The sequence below is a fragment of the Enhydra lutris genome, unplaced genomic scaffold (genome assembly GCF_002288905.1).
Source record: "Enhydra lutris kenyoni isolate GAN:26980312 unplaced genomic scaffold, ASM228890v2 scaffoldscaffold28, whole genome shotgun sequence".
In the NCBI taxonomy this organism is placed as follows: domain Eukaryota; kingdom Metazoa; phylum Chordata; class Mammalia; order Carnivora; family Mustelidae; genus Enhydra; species Enhydra lutris.
This window is the reverse complement of record NW_019154112.1, coordinates 20,768,459-20,787,851: the sequence shown is the minus strand read 5'-3', so window position 1 is coordinate 20,787,851 and position 19,393 is coordinate 20,768,459. Positions and strand designations below refer to the sequence as shown.

Sequence of the window (19,393 nt, the reverse complement as noted above, 5' to 3'; positions counted from 1 at the left end):
GTTTAGAGCACCAATAACCAGTCAACTAGAACATTCCGTTAATACAAAGAGAGTCATGAAGAAATTTTTTACTCTCCTTACGATATGACATGACACATGACACAACAGTATCCCTGACTTACCTTCTGCTCTTGTATCTGGGCCTTCACCACCTTGAACTCGGCTGATGGGGGCTTCTGATTGGCCACCAGCTCCTCAGTGTCCAGCATCCAGCTGAGCAGGGACTCCAGAGCGTCCTGGAACCGCCCACAGTGCAGCAGGGCCTCCTGCAGCTGGGCTGCTCGCTGAGCCACCTGCAAAGTTGCCATTGAATCAACTTGTTTCCATGAAAAATGAAATTGGCCCACCAGCCACCACGTTTCATGCTCATCTTCCCATCTGGTCACAGATTTTCTTTTTCTTGTCACTTAAAATCTGCCCAAAGCCTTGACAGTGGGCAGGACTGTGGTGGAAAGGAGTCAAAGTCTAGCAAGCCAAGCCAAGAAGAAAAGGTTTCCATTCCAAACAATAATGTAAAAGATGAAATCTTTGAGATTTTGGAGATACCAAACATAGTTATGATTAGCCATGAATAATTCGAGTACTATAAGGTTACTGAAACAATGCCTAATTCATTTTTATCAGTATACTTCTGATTCTTTTTTTTTTTTTTAAAGATTTTATTTATTTATGTGACAGACAGAGATCACAAGTAGGCAGAGAGGCAGGCAGAGAGAGAGGAGGAAGCAGGCTCCCTGCTGAGCAGAGAGCCCGATGCGGGGCTCGATCCCAGAACCCTGGGATCATGACCTGAGCCGAAGGCAGAGGCCCCAACCCACTGAGCCACCCAGGAGCCCCCTGATTCATTTTTTTATTTCCTACTTTTAGTTTTAGACAAAGCTAAAAAAAGAATTTGATAGTAGAGAGAAACAGATTTCCATTTTGCTAGGCAAAATACCTGTAAAGTATCTGATTAAATTCTACCAACTCCAAGTCCTAGAGTCCTTTTTTTGACAAACCAGGGCCTTTGTATTCTAGTAAATGGAGTCTCTGTGTCCTACAGAGAGATATCCTATTGCCCTTCTCACAGATCTTTTCCTTCAGGACTGAAAAAGTAGTTGGTAAGATATTTCAAGTACCATGGAATACATTTACACCTGACACTACATTCCAATTGTGTTTGAAGGGCACTACAATACGAGTCAGGCTTTAAAGGAAGACAAATGTACTTCTGAGATCAGGCAACAATTGCTTAAGATTTCAGAGCAGAGAAAACAGCAAGAACAAAAACCACCAGCACCAGACAAGCACAGCCATCCCACAGCAATGTTCTGGTGATTTACATCATGTGAAGGGCTGCCATTGTGTCTCAGCATTATCTCCTTAAGGTATCAGTGCATTATTTTCAAGGGTTTTCCCTCATGGATATTTAGAAAGAGGTGGGATCTACATCTCGTAAGTAAAATAATATTTAGAGTTAAAAGAGTCTACAGCGAGGGTGGCAAACCCTTTAGTCCAAGGCTGACAGAGAGACAGAGCTGCTTTTACCTGCACAGTGTGACCTATTACACAGTGGGGAGTTAGTTGCCAACATCTGAAAATTAGGTTTCATGAAAAAAGGAGAGATTTCCAGGTTTCTTTGAAAGAAAGTAGACCATATGACAACAGGAAACCTAGGGTCTGTACACGCAATGATTTCCTGGAGGCTAAGAACCGACTGTACCTTTGGAGTGTGTGTGTTCCCTCAACACGAGCTCATGGATCATGGGCCCCCTGCCATCACACGGGCACGACAGGATCTCTGTCGAAGTCGAGAATGGCTGGAGGAGACCCAATTTCACCCAGCTGGCTTCATTCATTTATGCTGCCCACGGACCACCTGCGAGCATCTGAGTTTGGGCCATCCAGTTTACAGCAATATAAAAAGGCGGGCATGTGTAGGGAAGCTTAGCTACTAAAAATATGATTAATCGTCACAACAAATGCTAGAGAATAATAGTCAACAGAAACCACAACGAAAAAGACGAAGAAATTACCTTCTTATTGAGAGTCTTCCAGCGGGCATTGACATCGTCCAGGTCATGCTCCAAACCCTGTGTGCTGGTGCTTTTAGCCGCACTCTGAATAAGGCCTTGACCTAACCAGTTTACGTCTTGCTGTTTAATCTGCAAAGGTTCAATCTCTTCTTTTTGGAATACCTGCAGTCAGAAGAGCAATCATTTACACAAATTATCTAACAACACCAAATACATCATTTGCTCAATTATCAGCTTTCCAGTATTAAAGGTAAAAATTGTTTTTGTCACTCCTCCTATGGCACAGCTACCTTATGAGTAACGGTAAGAAACTAAACTAAGTACAAATTCATAATATTATCAAAACCACTCAAATTTTAAAGAATGATATTCTAAGTACCTTTAATCAGATTACCTCTAAAACCAAGAAAAGAGTTTATCTGTCCTCTCTCTATTGCTTCATTAGCATAACACTAGATAGTTTCTATCATTTTAGTTTTAAGTCTTGTAGAAAAAAGTATGGAAAATGCAAAGAAGGGAAATGATAAGATGGGCCCCAAAAGAGCCTTACTAGGCTTTATGAGCTCCTCCAGGGACACCCGCTGCTAGTTGGCAAACGCTGAAGTTTGAGACTCAAATTGGAAGTGAAGGTAAAGAGCAAGGTGCTGAGAGGAGCCAAGAGGCCAATCTATAGCTTGCCAGCTGGGCCAAAATACAGAGCTAGGAAAAGAGAAGGGATGTTGGCAGGCATGGTAATAGAATGGGTCCCACCCTGCCAGCCCTCTCCACACCTGTCAAGGTGCCGACGACCTTGCAAGAGCACGGAGCCCTCACCCTGCGATGTGCTCACACATTGTCTCTGGCACAGCAAGTCTGGGTACTCTCTGGTCACTGCATGCAACGCCACCATTTGCCAGAACTCTCCCCCCAACTCTCAGTCCCATCCAATTTATGGTCTCCAAATGCCTATAACTGGCAAAAAAATCTCATGTGCTAGAGTAAAATGCCAGTTCCACAAAAGCAGAAATTTCTGTTTTCCTTAAGTGGTTCTACGTCCTGGAGCTACTACAGTAGCTAGCATGTAATATGTACCCCATAATTATCTGCCGATGAGTATCAGTCCAGAAAAATTATATTTACATCTTGACGTGGACGACATTAACCTCGCAAAGGGATTATGCTGATAATTATCAACTCTTTTACAGAGATACAAATGTTTTAAATATAGGGCCTAAGGGATGCCATAACAAAAATTAACGTAACCAAGGAAGGAAAGTTTCGCTAGATATTCAGACAAGACGAGGTTTGGGGTTTGGGTCATTATACTACAGGACACTATATATCAATAGTCCAAGTAAATAAACAATTAACAGACTATATGAAAACATTAAAAAGAAAAATAAATTAGGACTTAAAAAATTACAGACATCTTATGGAAAGTAATTTTTAAAGATGTAGAGGCTACAAGAGAAACTCTTCAAACTCTGGCCTGGGACAACAAGGTACTCAAGATAGTTCTGTGTTACTGCATGAATGAGTAAATTTAGAAATAGCGAACAAATAAATGATCATTTCCCTTAAAAGTCTCCTCTCAGCTAAAAGCCCAAGTTTCTTCTTCTACATAAAATCCTTACAGACAATTTCCACACTGGCTCGTTGCTTCTATATAACAGTACAAAAATATAAAAAGTCAATTACACATAACCAAAGAAATAAGAGCACAAATCACTGAGAAAAAAAAATAAGCTTTCATAATTTTTTAAAAGGTTATTAAGTTACCTAATAAGTCAATACAAAGTTGCAGCAAGGTGGTGAAAACAGAAGTTGTTACTACCATTCTACTTCTTTTCCTTAAGATTTCTAGGAACTAACTGCTATGGATATGTTTTACGACTTACAGAAAAGAAGGGGGACTGGTAAGAAAACTGCTCCTTCATAATTCCAGGAATGTGCCAGGGAAAAATTCTATTCTCCCTTCTCAGATAACATTCAGGACAAAAAAAATTTAATATAATGTTCTAATAAATTGCCTTCACCTCTGATCTTGGTTTTAAAGAAATTAATTTTAGGGTTGCACATCAGAGTAGGTCTGGGTGAGTCTGGTAATTTTCTAAAGTGCTACAAAAAAAAAAAAAAATGGGCTATGGGCTAAAAAAGAGAACTATATATTCCTAAGAGCTTAATTACTTTCTACAAATAAAGTGCAAAACCCTTTACATAAAAAAGTACTTTTAAAGCTTTTAACCTAGTATGCCATTTAACATGTGCCCAAGGAAAGGGTAACGCTGATGGGAGCAATTATTTCGTAGGCTGGGAAGAGGACCTTTCCTGATACTGTCTAAATACCTTATCTCTCAGTGGCAACAAATACCTAGGAAGAGAGACTTTCCCCCCTAATCTAACCCATAAGCACACAGACGCAAAGTTTAAAATAAAATAAAATTACCTCTGAGGCAAAGTTTACCAGAAGAGCTTAGTAAAAATACCAAAATAGCTGAACTTCAATCTGAGTGGGAAGAAAATAATCACAGGTTTGACAAACAACCCCTACTTAGGACAAGGCTGCACCCTTTACTTTCTTACCCCATTCACCGCTCACAACAAGTTAGGAGCTTCTAATGACTGTAAAACACAGCACAACTTCTCTACTTCCACATTCAGAGCAACTGAGAGAAGATTTTCAGCACGTTTAAAATGTCCTTAATTTGAGCAGACGACTTCGCAGACCACAACAATAAAATACTATGTGTTTGTACCTTCGTGACGAGGCCTGTTCAACCTTAACAAATCCAAAATAACTCCCCTTAAATGGCAGTGTCTTAAATCACAATTTGTGGAAAAGCCTAAGAATGTTAACATAAACTCCCAGGGGTAGCATTCTAAATGCAGGGAACAGGTACTATGTCCACAATCAACAGGACTCTAACCAGCTGGGAATAATTATTCTTCTTATAAAAAAAGGTCCTAATTAATTTGTTATAATGATAGATTTATCCCTACCTGGCATCTTGGAGGGTACTGGGCACATCCCCAAAATAAAAGACTGGATTTGAGCCTTATTAGAAACACTAGTGACCACTTTAAAACAGACCCACAAACTAGGGGTTGGCACTGCAGAATTTCACATTCCCATTAATTACCTGAACTGCCTGAAAGCCATTACAGACTGGGTCCAATAGTCCTGCCTGGGCCCTTGCTTTTCGGGGAGCTGCTTGCTTTCTTACTGGTGTGAACTTTGGGGAACACTTCCTGTGGACCATCTCCGTCTCCTGGGCAGAAAGGGGTGCCTCCACTTCCTCTTTAGATGCTATGTTGGATTCTTCCAGATCGTATGGTGTCAACAGAGTCCCATTTTTTACTAAACTTGTGCCACCACAACCTGTATCATTTCCCTCCAGATCTGTGAGAGAAAGATGTAAAACCTCAGAAGACTCTTCCACCAGTTCCCTACTTGGCGCTGTGACTGGAGATCCTCCTGGTCCGTATGTCTTCCCTTCCTCTCCAGGATTAGAAATACACTGGCTTTCTCCATCTCTTGGGGTCATTAAGGGATCACACTTAACCGCGCCCTCTTTCAAACCATTCTGCAGGCAGCAATTTTCCCCACGGATTTCCCTTTGACCTCTTACACATTTTGTTTCCTCTAGTGGAGAAACATCATGTAAAATCATTCTGAAATTTTCATCAGGGTGGGCGCTTCTACATGAAAGTAATGGGATTTTCTGTTCACTAATGGAATAAACAGAAAAGAATGGTCTGTATTGCTCTGCTATATGAATATCTTCAGCAGAAGACAAGCTTCTAATTCGTGACTGGTCTTCAGTTAAAATGCCCTGTTTTTCTTCCCTCTCTGCTGGAGGGCTACATAACCCAGAGTCATCCTCCTCCGACGTTAGAGAATTAGTACCCCACTTGCACTTGCTGTCCTTGGTAACGACATCTGACATATCAGTAGGTTCAACAAAAGAGCTTTCACTTTTGTTTGCATAATCCATAAAATTGGCCGGGACAAACATACGCCAGGACCGTCTATATTCTTTCTTTTCTGCATGGGATTTGGCTTTGGGTAATCCTGTGGTTCGAATGATATCACTATTTAGTTTGAGCGCATCAAAGATCATCTTTTCATCTAGTTTGTTAGCTTCACGACCTCTCAGCTCAAATACACTGGAAGAAGCAAGGGCACCGTTAGAGCATAAAGAACTAACATCCAGTGTTCTGTGACTGTAGGGTAAAGTCCGATCTGTAAAATGCCTGGAAGACAGGCTACCCTTTGAACCAGAGTCTATCTGTTCATTTAGTCTGACAGTGTCATAGATTGACCGCTGTGGGACATAACAGTCTTCGATATTTAGGTCCTCTTCTTCTTCACCTTTCCCTACACATGGGGGATTCTGACGTAAACAGTCTGGTCTGCTGAGTGGCTTCCCCATTTTGTAGATAGTTAAAACAAATATTGCAGCTCTTGACACAGAAAATAAGAAAGAAGGTAAAGCATCTTTCAAAAAAGTTTACTTCCGACCAGAGTTATAAAATGTCCTCAGCATAAAGACATATGCTCAAATAATAACAGGTTGTGATCTATGAGGTGTTAAGGTCATCATCATCAGTGCATCACTCTAAATGCAACTATGCTTTTACCTGGTTCTTTTTGAAATGAGTCTAAAAAATAAAGTGCATCAAGAACACAGAACAGAAATCTCCTTCCTCCCCCTTCCCCAGTTCCCCAAGTTCCCTAACACACACTCCAAAACACAGAACAAAACAAAACAAAAAAAACACACACTTAACAGTGGCTCAATCAAAACATTCCATTATCAGTCTGTTTCCCTTTTTAGTCTAATTTTGCATCTGAGATTTCCAGGTTAAAATTTCCAAATGAGCAAGCATTTTTAACAGGCTGAATGTTAATATCCGCAGAACTCTGTTTAACTGTAATCCACTTAAGGATGGCTTGCAAAACTTCATCTCCTTTATAAATAAACCATGCTTCAGAAACTTAAAAGACAAACACAGGGGCCATGTATTTTTCAGATCAAGGCACAAATCAAATCTTCAGAGAAAAATAAGTTGTCTAATGCTGTTAAGAAAGTTAAAATCTTCTTTTACTTTTTTTGGGTGTAGCTATAAATAATCTTGATTCAAAAGGCAGTTTTTCTTCCCATATTAAGCTTCTTCGAGGCTACCCAAAAGGAAAAAAAAAAAAAAGACTTTTGGACAGCCAAGCCAGGACAATCCAACAACCGTTTAAAGTAAACAGTAAGCAAGGTGTACTACAAACTCCCCTTTAAAAAAAAAAAAAAGCCATTTCCAAAGAGTCTTATCTGATCTTCCTCAAGGCTTATTCCACCTGAGGAAACTGCAGCAGAGAGGAGCTCCGGGTTTCCTCTAAGGCACAAGCAGCGCAATTCACATTCAGCTGAAAACCGAGACTACTCTAGCCTTTGAAACTGACCCACTGTGGCCGCGGTTTGGCTTTCATTTTAGCTACAGCTGGAGAGAGGCAGAGGTGGCCGGTGGGGGAGGCAGAGAGACAAGGAACTCCAGCAGGGACGTTCTGCGCTCTCCCCAGCTCCTCCGGGCAGTGCGGTCCCCGGCAGGCATCCTCCCGAGCCAGGGCGCCGCCAGCAACGCCCTCTCTCTTCCGGCAGCCCCGGCTAGTCCCTTCTCTGAGCCGCGCTCCCGGCCGGCAGCTCCAGCGCTTCACTGCTACGCCCTCCCGCGACTTAACTTCGCAGTCATCTTTTTCTTTGACTCCTGGCCTCCTCTCGGGAGCCGGCTTGCTGTTTCAGGGGGAGGTACCTAGAGGCCGGGAGGCTGCAGTCCAACAGCTTGGTGGTGACATCAGCGTCCATCAGACCCGCTCCCGGCACCGGGGAGAGGGGCAGTTCGGGTTCAGAGATCCCCGAAATCTCACCAACTACGTGGTTCAACTTGGGGAGGGATCCGAAGGCTTGCAGAGGTAGAGCCTGACTCCAGGGACTCCCTGAGGAAAGCCTTTTGTGAACGCCCGTAGCCGTGCTTATTTGAATATTAAATGGAGGGGGAAAGGGCTACTCAGGTCCCTACCCTCCAGATGAAACCACACCCTCAAACCACACCTCAGGCGCTGCCGTTGCAGACTCTGTTTCAGTAGCATTTGCCATGCAAAGTGCGGACCACTTTCAGTTCGTGGGTGAATCATTGCTTTTTAAAGCCCAAGTTCAAGTCTGACTGTTCTCCAGAGTAAATTATTCCTGTGGGCACAGCCCTGAGCGCTGCTGACATGAATATCGGTAGTTACTAATAACCACACAGGCCCCTGGAGCTTAAAGCAAGGCCCAAGCAAAGATCAAGGGCAGCCAGTGACTCTGGATATTTAATAAACAAAATCACATCCGCAGATGGTTATCGATGGAACACTCTTTAAAAACACTGAAAATAAATTCAGCAAGACAAACCTTAACCTTTGCAGGAAAAATTAATAATTTTGTTTAGATAAAATCTATCCATTTTTTATTTTATGAAATAAGCAACACTATTAGAGTAGCAGACAGACCTACAAATTAAGGCGGATTGTTTTTTTCTCAATCTCACAAAATAATCATTTGTACGTAAATAAAACTGTGTTGACCCAAAGAAGGCAGTTATGGTAAAAAAAAAAAAAAAACACAAGAATAAGAATAATAACCTTATATACATTCTCTGGTAATTTTACAGAAAAGATGTGGCTGGGAACTTTTGTACTTTTAATGAGAAAACATTATTCCAAAATTACTCTTAAAACTTAAGAACTGAACCTTTAAAAAAAAAAAAAAAACCTTATTTCTAACCAGAACTCTATAGGTAATAACACCCATTCAACAATTATTTGATGCAATTCAGTATGTGGCCACCATTAAGTTGGGAAAAGAAAAATATACACATATATAGCCATCTATAAAGAAAAATGTGTATAAAAGTAACTATTAATATCACAGTATCAATGCCCATTTTTCATAGTCAAGTAGTGAAATATTTCAATAAGCCCTTGATCCTCTGGTGCTTGAGCACAGAGGTTGTTCTGGGGTACTAATAGTAAGAAAAAGAAAAAAGTGCACACAGTTACCATGTTTGAATAGTAGACTGGGCACTAGACTGAGAATTATGAGACACCAAGGGTTTTACTCCCAACTGCCCCCATCCTGATATGTTTAAGACTGAAAAGTACTTATTCATGGCAATATTAATATTCAAGTTTCCGTGAATATGGATGAGTACCTTTCCCTAAACATCCTGAGATTCTCATAGAACTTTTCATAAGAATGGCCCTTATTCTCCTTAGAATCTTACTCTGAATCATTATCACAATATTATTTGGGCTTTATGCAAACCTAAGAAGAGCAACGTGTAACTTTCACATTTGAGGTGGATAGTGTATTTTTAAAATTAAAATTTTAAACTACATATATAATTCACTTATAAATTCAAGCATTCATAAAAAAAGTACTATCTACCAAACACCACAGTAAGCACTGGCAAAACACTGGTGCAAAGAGATTCAGTACCACTGTCCTTATACAACTTAGAGTACAGAGGAGAATATGGGTGAGAAAATGGGCACAATACACAGTTTGGAACTAAGGAGTGTTAAGGAAAAATGCCCTCTGGTGATTATGTTTAAGTATATGCCATTTATTTAATAACTGAATTCCTATTTTATTAAACTAATTTCAACTAAGTCTACAAATGATAATCCTAATAATTCTGATTCAGGTTAAAATCTGAGCTATTGATATTATATTAGTATTTATGATAATTATAGTGTGTGTATATATGTATGTATATATCTTTGTTACTTAAAATCACATTCCAGGGGTGCCTGCGTGGCTTAGTCAGTTAAGCATGCGACTCTTGATTTCAGTTCAGGTCACGGTCTCAGAGTTGTGACTTTGAGTCCAGTGTCTGGCTCCATGCTGAATGTGGAGCCTAAGATTCTCCCTCTCCCTCTCCCTCTGCCCCTCCCCACCCTCAAAAAAAAAAAAAAAAAAAATCACACTCCAAAGGTGTATCTGGATAACTAAAGAACTCATACATTTTTAGAGCAAAACTAGACTGGTTTATCTTCCCTTCCCAAATTTTATTTATACAGCTACTTTAAATGTTATAGTCTCTAATGTTAATAAAATCAAGACATATTATATAATATAAAATAAAGATATGTTAAACTGTTAAATATTAATCATTATATCTAGACCTCTCACATTTTCATAATACACATGAATAAAATGAGCAAAGTTCTTCTGAAAAACAGTCAACCCTATTATTTCATACATACAGAAATCAAAATGTTAAATGTTCCCAAAATGTGACTTTGCTTACTTGATGTTGCCTACTAGGTATTCGTGAGCTAAAGTATCTCCTAAAGGCAGATGATTTTGGAAAAGTACACAAATTCTAACTGCATAATAGCAAACTAGTACAACTTTCTCATTTTCTATTTCTAAAGTGAAATTAAGTCATTGAAAAATAAAGTTCTTCAAAAGTGTTACCACCAAGTGCAGCAATCCATTTCATAGAAAAGCTAAAGGCTACTTTTACCAACTAAAACATGCAGTTTTTAGGGCTGAAGGATTGGTAATATTGAGAAAGTCAATGTACAGTAAGCAGAGAATGTGTATTATCCACGAAAACGGACAAGAGTATTTTCCTGGCCCAACAGCTAGCTACTGAAATCTGGATCAGAAGCCAAACAAGAGATATATGGTTTGTTGGGGGAGGGGAGAATATGGTTTGCTATGACACAAAAATAAGCCTTTGGAGCAACAATTTCTGTTTTTCTTTAAAACATAAACACTACTATATAGTGAAAACTGAAAGAATCCCATGTTTTTAGTTCCAAAAATAATAAACATCTTCACATAAATAAAGGATTTTCAAGGATACTTATCAGATCAATATGCAATAGCTGTTTATTTTAATAGAAATAGTTTATATTTTAAAAAAAGTAGGATATGATAACCCACCACAAAAGCAAACAACTTCAAAAACACTTAACAGACTTACTGTTTGATCTTGATGGTAGTTTATCTTGATGTGAATGCTAGGTTAATAGTTTTAATAGGCATTTGCTATTTTTCCTGTAAGTAACTACAATATTATTTTTCCTCTATCTTCAATATGGTTTTCAGATGATAGCAGATAAAAAATACTCTGTGTAACAGAAAGTGATTCTATATATAATACTGCTAATTGAAATATAGGCATATGTGCATATATAACTTCTGAAAGTTAAAGTTTTTTTTTTAAACTTTTAAACTTAAAAAAGTTTTTGCAAGTTAAGCAAAAACCAATGTCTCAATGTTCAACTTCCCTCAGAAAACCAAAAACCAAACAAAACCTGAAAACACTTTTCATACTAAGACACTACTAAAAGAAACAAAGTAGTCTTGAAATTAAGGCAGTTAATAAGTGAGCAACAGGATTATGTGAGCACAGACATTTTCTCAGGGTATCCTGGTTCCTGCACAGCTCCAAAAGCTTTTCAGTTAACTTTATAACCACAGCATGTCCCTGAGACATTACTTAATGATTACAGTCCTAGGCAACCACTTAAAAAACATTTATAGGTCAAATTTTCTTAACAAGAGACCAATGTATAATTCCATAACCACAAACCAAATTCTCTCACACACACACACAGACACACCCACACCTTTAAGCAACTCTCCACATTAATAAATTATGTAGACCACCTTTTATCTAAGGGAGGTCTATCTGATAATGACCATAGATGTGATAATCTGGCACTGGGGGAGGGGGGAAAATCCCTTTAAAATGGTGATACAGTTTTATCCCATTAACAACAAAATCAAAAAAAATAAGAAGAGAGAGAGAGAAGAAAAAAAAATCCTTCCCTCCTCCCCCCACACCTGGCACATAAAATCTCTGGCTAAAACTGCCCTCTGAAAAACCTACTTTAATTCTCAATCTTAAAGCAATAGAAGAGAGAACCATGCAGCCTAGAGAGTGACAGCGTTACTTAGCAAAAGCAGAAAGAGAACGCACGTTGCCAAGTTCTCTTCAGAGGACCTTTCCAGGGTAGCAGATCCTTGTGTTTGACGTAGGAGAGAGGGCACCCATGTTCTGCTGGTTTTTGAGTGAGAATTACGAGGCTTTACTGACACCACACAGCAGATCAGTGTCAGCTCTCTGTAGCTTGGAGTCCTGGTCTCTGCTTGGGTGGGACTTCTGTCTTGCCCAGCATGTATGATACTTTTTCTTCCTAAAATCTTAAGTGCCACACTGATGCTAGCTGATTAAATGATGTGACCTTCCCATAAGGCCCATGCATCAAGTTGTGGTTTCTACAGTGAAAATATTTTCATTTTTTAAAAATACCAGAGGAAGATATCGTGCAACTGCCTTGCTAATAAAGTCACGTGAACAGAAATCCAGTCAAGTAAAGTGAGAAATTTTTTCCCTAAGAAAAACCTCTTCTACAACAGCTTCATTTCATGTCCTCCTGTTCTCAACTAAAATGGGGAACAATTCGCCACAGGCCTCTATATAACAATATGGGCACACTTAAAACCCACTATGTTAAAGCATTCTCTGGACAGTTCAATTTTATCTTTAAAAATATGGTGACATCACAGAGGTTGTTTTAGGATCATATCATAAATACCTTAGTAAAGTATTTGGAAAGTGCTTTATTTCAGCAATACTATTTACAAATAGGACTCCAACTGCCTGGTTTCTGCAGCCTCAAGATACCGGCATTTTGGCTGACCACTATTCAAATGAAGACACCTGGGTTAAACAATGCCTTCACAGGGACCAGAGAACATGTATCCCAGTGTATGAGGCAGGTGTCCTGGTCTCAGTCTATGGTTTTGGTTTGGCTTAAACATTTTCTGCTGTATGTAATTCTATTTCAATTTTGAAAATAAAAACAAATCAGTTTAGAGAGACTTTGTACTGGAGATATATTATTTGTGGGGACAAACTGAATTACAACTTGGGGCAGCAACAGAAATAAACAGTAAAGCGGTTCTGAGGTAAGCCTTTTTACCATGGCCTCTACAGAGGTGGGAAGGGTACATGTTTAGCTAGGATGTGACTGTATATGTTCACTAAAACATCAGGTTTCTTTGATCTTCACTGAAATTAAATCAATTCAATATGGTGATAGTGATTACTTCATGATGATCAGAAGAAGATCTGACTGGCTGTTGATGACATCACAGAACTGCTGGGACATGTTCCTTGTATACAGTTGGTTACATGTGTCTTTGATAAATAAAAATGTGGAAATATTAATATCACTTAATAATGCAGTTTAGATTTGAAGATAATGTTACACTAGGAATCTTTAGCAGGAGGCAGGGATGGGGGAACACCAAAGGGAATTTTTTCTTTTCTGCCTAGGAATTTATGATGATGTGCATAGAATTTAATGTAATATAGACAATTTAAGTAGAAAAATGATACTTTAAATTATCATCAGTAAGAGAAAACACCTCACGTTTCATACATTTTAGTCCAGTGACTAATATTTAGAAGTCAGAAAATATATGGTAAACAGAACTCATGCAAATAATTTAAAAACTTTAAGCTAACACAAAAGGTAATACCAACCTATTTTCAAAAATTTGGAATAGCTTTCACAGACAGTGAATGAGGACTTTTGGTTCAGAATAGCATATGTATTTAATCATTATGTTTAGGTCAGTATCTTAAACATGAATTAATTTTGAACTTTCAAGGATATTAACTGCCATTTCTTAGGTTAATTTTTAGAAAAAAAAAAAAAAAAGGAAGCAGAGAAGTCTTACCTAATTTAAATAATCCATTACCCTTCCAGTGACTACAAGGCACACTTTACTGAATGGCTAAGTAATAGCTAAGTTTCAGTCCTACTCTGAATTTTATATTATGAAAAATGGTTATAAGATTCTATCCATGATATTAGGTTAAACTAAAGCTACCTGATAGAGTAATGTCAAACTGGATTACATTTCAAAGTCTAATAAAAAATAGACCCAGTACTTCAGTGCTCCTTCTGTTTTATATTTAGAAATTATAAAAATAGCTATTATTAGCAGACTATTATTATTATATTAATAATACAGATTATTCTACTTAATATTTTAGGAAGATTTAAAAATTTTTTTATATTAAAACTAAATGTCCAACAAAAGCCTGCCCAACAAAAACCAAATTAAGATCTGAGTGGTTCACAAATTGATCTGCCACTTGAATCAAGAAAGACAGTCTCACTTAGACAATGACATGTTTGGTCTACGTTGGCCGCAGAGGCGGTGGTATCGACACCATCACCTTCAACATTACAGCATCTACACACACATTTATCTCATTTTTCTCATAGCAGCCGGTTTTATAGGACACTTAGGGTATTGCTAATCTTTGGATTCAAATGAACAATGGCTTGTTAATTAGGCCACCCAAATTTGGCTACAGCAGAGATTTTTTTTTTTAAGATTTTTTATTTATTTATTTGACAGACAAGAGATCACAAGTAGGCAGAGAGGCAGGCAGAGAGTGGAGGAAGCAGGCTCCCCGCCAAGCAAAGAGCCCAATGCGGGGCTCGATCCCAGGATCCCGGGATCATGACCTGAGCCAAAGGCAGAGGCTTTAACCCACTTAGCCACCCAGGGGCCCCTAGAGCAGAGATGTTTTAAAATTTCCCAGAGAAAATACCAGATGTGCATCATGATGAATCAATTTGACACAAAAGGCTGTATTATTTCCAACAAAACATCCAAGCTGGGACACTCACTACCTGTGTGACCTTGGGCAAGTCACCTACCTAACTCGTGGTTCTCAGCTTCCTTACACTAAGATGGGGATAATAATAGCATCCATGTCTCAGGACTGTTAACAGGATTAAAGACAGAGTTTAGAGTAATGCTTGACAGGTAGTAAGCCCTCCATAAATATTAACTGTTGTAATTGCTTTTTTTAGAACATACACACACCCACACCCACCCACCCACCCACCCATACACACACACACACACACACACACACAAATAGAATTAGTGATTGTCTACACTACCATCTTTATTTACCATAATAACATTCTTGTTATTTTCCCCCTCTGGTCCTGGAATATATTAAATGTAGACGACTTGTCCACTTGGAAACTTTTATTTTAGTCACTGGGTCTCAAGACACTGAAGTTATGTCAAGATATTCTTTATTACTAAATTTCATTAAAATCAATCAACTCCTTCCAAAGTAATCAGAAAAGAGACAACACAGCATGATAAGTGGTTTATTTTAGAAGAAATGACCACTTTATTTCTCTTCACAATCAAATAAAACAATCTCTGCAGCCATTAATGGTAATGATGCCTTAGTGCTTTTGAGTTTACAAAACACTTTCAATGCACTGTGAGAGAGTTCCACCTACCTTTGCTTTTTCTTGCTTTCAAAAGAACTTTCTCTAGAGAGAGCCACATTTTTCAATGTACTCATGACTGGGAACACAGAGAGGAAGGCATCTACAAGCAGCAGCACCAATATTATTACTTTGGCCCATTTTCTTATAAGTAGTTGAAGTAGTTGTTTTTTTTTTTTTTCCCCTACACAAATTCACAGAAAATCCAGAGAAATAATAATGTTTCACAAAGGCACTAGACATGCTTCAATTTCACTAGGAAGAAGGCAACTTGATTACTGTCATTCAAGTACTCAAAATTTGCCAGGGTTCTACAGAAAACTCCAGAGACTCACTCATCAAGCTCTCCCCAAGTCTCTGAGGCAGCCATTGCCACAGAACTTTGTTTTTCTAATAGCAAATCCTCTTATGTGAAATCTCAACTTTGCAAACCAAAAACAGGAAAGTCTGACAGACCAATTAAGGAAGTAAAATCAACAGTATGATAGCCTTCCCTTAATTAATTAAGGGAAACCTCCCTAAAATGGGTCTGGGAAGTTCAGGAGGGGAAGCTCTCATTGCCTACCACTCAGTCCTCAACTGAAATCCAACAGGAAGAGACAGTGCTTGCGAGTGGACACTAATACTTCATTGCTGCACAGACAGGAGCAAGAAAGGTTTACCTCCTCCTCCCTAAGGCCCACGACAGTCCAGCCAAGGAGAGACGGTCACAACTCAGCCAGTGAGAAGCCACTATCCTTTCAAATCCCAGTTTACTCCAATGGACATTTTGTTTATAACGGCCTTCCCAAATTCTAGCTTTCCTCTATCAAAGAATGTTCCTCTCCTTTGTTCTCCAGACTTGTCTATGGTTCTGCCCCAGCTTGCTCGTCCCACCCTGCAATTCTCTAATAAATCAATCTTTTGCTGGTAAAATAATTGGCAGTTTTACTTTTTAAGGTTAACACTTTCTTCACCTTCAAAAATCAGTGTCTATATAGATTCAGAGATTTTTAAGCCCTGAAGGAACTGGGACTTAAAGGTATCTTATAAACCACAAATAACCATAATAGTAATAAGAAAAAGAAGTTATTTTCCAAAACTCAGTCCCCTAAATAATGTTATTAAAGCTGAACAAAAGAGATACTATGTCAAATATAGCAGCACAGAATTTGGTAGCACATCTGATTCTTATTCATTTCTCATGGGAAACAATTCACAGTTTTGCAAATGCTACTTTTATTTGGTCTTATTTTTATCCTTTATGTGCAAATGGCGGGACTAATTGTCATACCGGTCTTTACTGCAAAGTAAAATACACCTCATGAATAGAACAAGACCCATGCTAACCCCAAAGATTCATATTGGTCCCATGCAGTAAATTTTTGATATCCAGGAGCCCCTCTGTATAGGGTTGAACCTGTCTTTGTCCATTGTGGAGATGCAATTTCTGCCCTTACTATCATAAATGAAGTCAAATCCAGTGACATTGCACATGGTCCCACCATTTTTATCTAATGTTCTATTTATTAAGCTCACTCCAAGCTATCAAGTGGCAGACATTTCTAGCACTGAGGAACTTACCGTTCATCAAAAATATTTTATTCCTAATCCTCTGGAGCATGAGCCCAATATTTGTTTTTATAAAACCAGGATTATGACATGGAACTCCACTCTGCCTTTCAAAATATGAACTTTTGGAAGAAAAAGTTTACAAAAGAAATTAAATTAAAAAGGATAAGAAGACTATAAGAAGGAAAAGAGGAAAAAACTATAATTCACCATTTAAATAAAATGATGGGAGACAAACATGAAGAGAACAAGCTTTTTATGTTATAGTTGGGCCTCTGCAGGAGAGTTTAAAACATGGCTCTGGTCACTCCAGATGTCAGTTGTGGATGACATCAGAAACAGACCCTACAATGTTAGTTTCAGGCTCACCTAAAACTTTTCAAGCACCCTTTGACCTCTTGATATTATCTCAGGTCTAAACCTACAAGGGCCCAAATCCCTAGAAGGCTTGGAAATCTCCACATGCCTGGAAATTACCTCCACACGTGTTCATTCAGGCTCAAACACTGTATGATAGCTATATTAGAAGGCTCTACAAAACAGGCAATCTGGGGCGCCTGGGTGGCTCAGTGGGTTAAAGCCTCTGCCTTCAGCTCAGGTCATGATCCCAGGGTTCAGGGTCCTAGGATCGAACCCCACATCAGGCTCTCTCCTCAGCAGGGAGCCTGCTTCCTCCTCTCTCTGCCTGCTTCTCTGCCTACTTGTGATCTCTGTCAAATAAATAAATCTTAAAAAAAAAAAAAGGCAATCTCCTTTCTGTACCAGTTACAAATTTCTTTTAAAAATAAAAAAGAAATTGTTTTTCTAATAAAACACAATGAAAATATGAAATAAAAATTTTCTTTAATTTTTTTTTAAAAAAACAGTAAAAATGAAGAATTCCTACCTTGAACACGTCAAGCTGTTGGTTAATTGTCTCTGTTTCCATACCAACAGGGCCTTGAGACTCTTCATGTTCTTCAGCCTTCTGAAGCAGAGAAGAAAATTCCTTCAGTTTGCTGTAGAATTCTTCAAGACGTCCAATTGTCCCTTCAACCTGCTCTTCCCGGGCTTGGGCTCGATCCAGTAACTTGTTGCATTGTTTGCTTAAAGCTTCCAAGTCCCTTTTGATTCCAACAAGATCAGGTGAGGTCTCTTCCATGGCCAGCATCATCTTGCAGGTTTTATTAGCATTGTCGTTGCTGGCTATGAGGGCTTCTAGTTTCTTCAGAAAGGCTTGAATAGCCTCCTTCTGCTTTTGCAAGGTGTCTACATCTCTTCCCACCGGGGCCATGCTATCCAATTCATCATCGAACTCTGCAAACTGAGAAAACATCTCTCGGATGGTATTCTGGAAATGCCCAATGCCCTGAAGTTTTGTTTCCAAGAACGAACACCTTTCATCAACCTGCTGATTCAGTGCACTATGGTCTTGAGCTAAGGTTTCTGCTTGTAATAAAATATCAGAGGTTCCCTTTGAGTCTGAGGCTTCTACCATGAGGTCCTGGGCAAGTCCTCTGACCAAATCTACCTGATGCTTTACAGTCTGAAGTGCCTTCTGCTGGGTCTGCAACACGGTCAGGTACTTGTTACTGTAGGCCTGGGGTCCTAGGGAGTCATGGGCATCCAGCTGTTCCTTTACACACTCAAGCTGCCTTTTAGTTTCTTTGGAAACTTCCTGAAATTCTTTCAACTTTTGGGCCATGCTTTCCAGACAGAGTTTCTTACTGTGAAGTTGTTCAGTGACCATCTCTACCTTCTGGATCAGTGATTTATTCTCATCTGTAACAACCTCTTTATCTACCTCACAGACACTGAGCAAGCTGTTGGCTGCGTTGTTGAGCAGTTCAACCATCCCCAAGTGTTGGTTCATTTCCTTCTGCAAAGACTTTAACTTGGCCATAGCATTCTCAGTTTCAGCAGGATCCAAGCAAAATTTTATTTCCTCCAGGTTATTCTGACATTCATCTACCCATGGCCGGAGAGTCTCTACATGTTCTTTATACTTGCGGGCTTTTCCCAGTGAATCTTTTACCTTGTCTTCTCGTTCTTTCACCTGCTTATTAAATCCATCCCAATTGGTTTTAATTGTGTTAAGTTGTGACTGTAAGGCCGCCTTCTCAGACCCTTGTGTTTTTAATAAGAGATTTTCACCTTCTGCAATGGTTTTTTCATAAATATTAGATTGAGCAGACAGAGTTTTACCAAAGTCTTCCTGGTCTTTAATTAATGACTCCAAGACATCAAGTCTGGCTGATATTGGGGGAGAACGGTTTTGCTCCTCTTTCTTCGTATCCAGCCAAACCTGGAAATCTTGGGACATTTGCTGAAATTGGTGAGAGCTTGCACAGGCTGCCTGAAGGTGCTGAACATGATTCTCTAAGAATGAAATCACAGATATGTTTATTTCACATCAAAATGTAATCTAATCTATGAAAAGCCAAGAGAAAAACCACCAAATAAGGACAGAACCGTATAAAAGGGA

General features: G+C 39.0%; 1 protein-coding gene across 3 annotated transcripts in view; it reads right to left on the bottom strand.

Moving 5' to 3' along the window:
* The window catches only part of LOC111152327 (dystonin), a 474,965-nt gene that overhangs the window by 74,664 nt on the left and 380,908 nt on the right, over positions 1 to 19,393 (bottom strand). For all 3 annotated transcript variants that reach the window (XM_022510820.1, XM_022510821.1, XM_022510822.1), the window contains 3 exons: positions 17,816 to 19,287; positions 2,016 to 2,177; positions 123 to 293 (listed from right to left, as the gene is read on the bottom strand). In XM_022510820.1, coding sequence (XP_022366528.1) covers positions 123 to 293; positions 2,016 to 2,177; positions 17,816 to 19,287 — 1,805 coding nt within the window. The remainder of the gene's footprint in view (positions 1 to 122; positions 294 to 2,015; positions 2,178 to 17,815; positions 19,288 to 19,393) is intronic.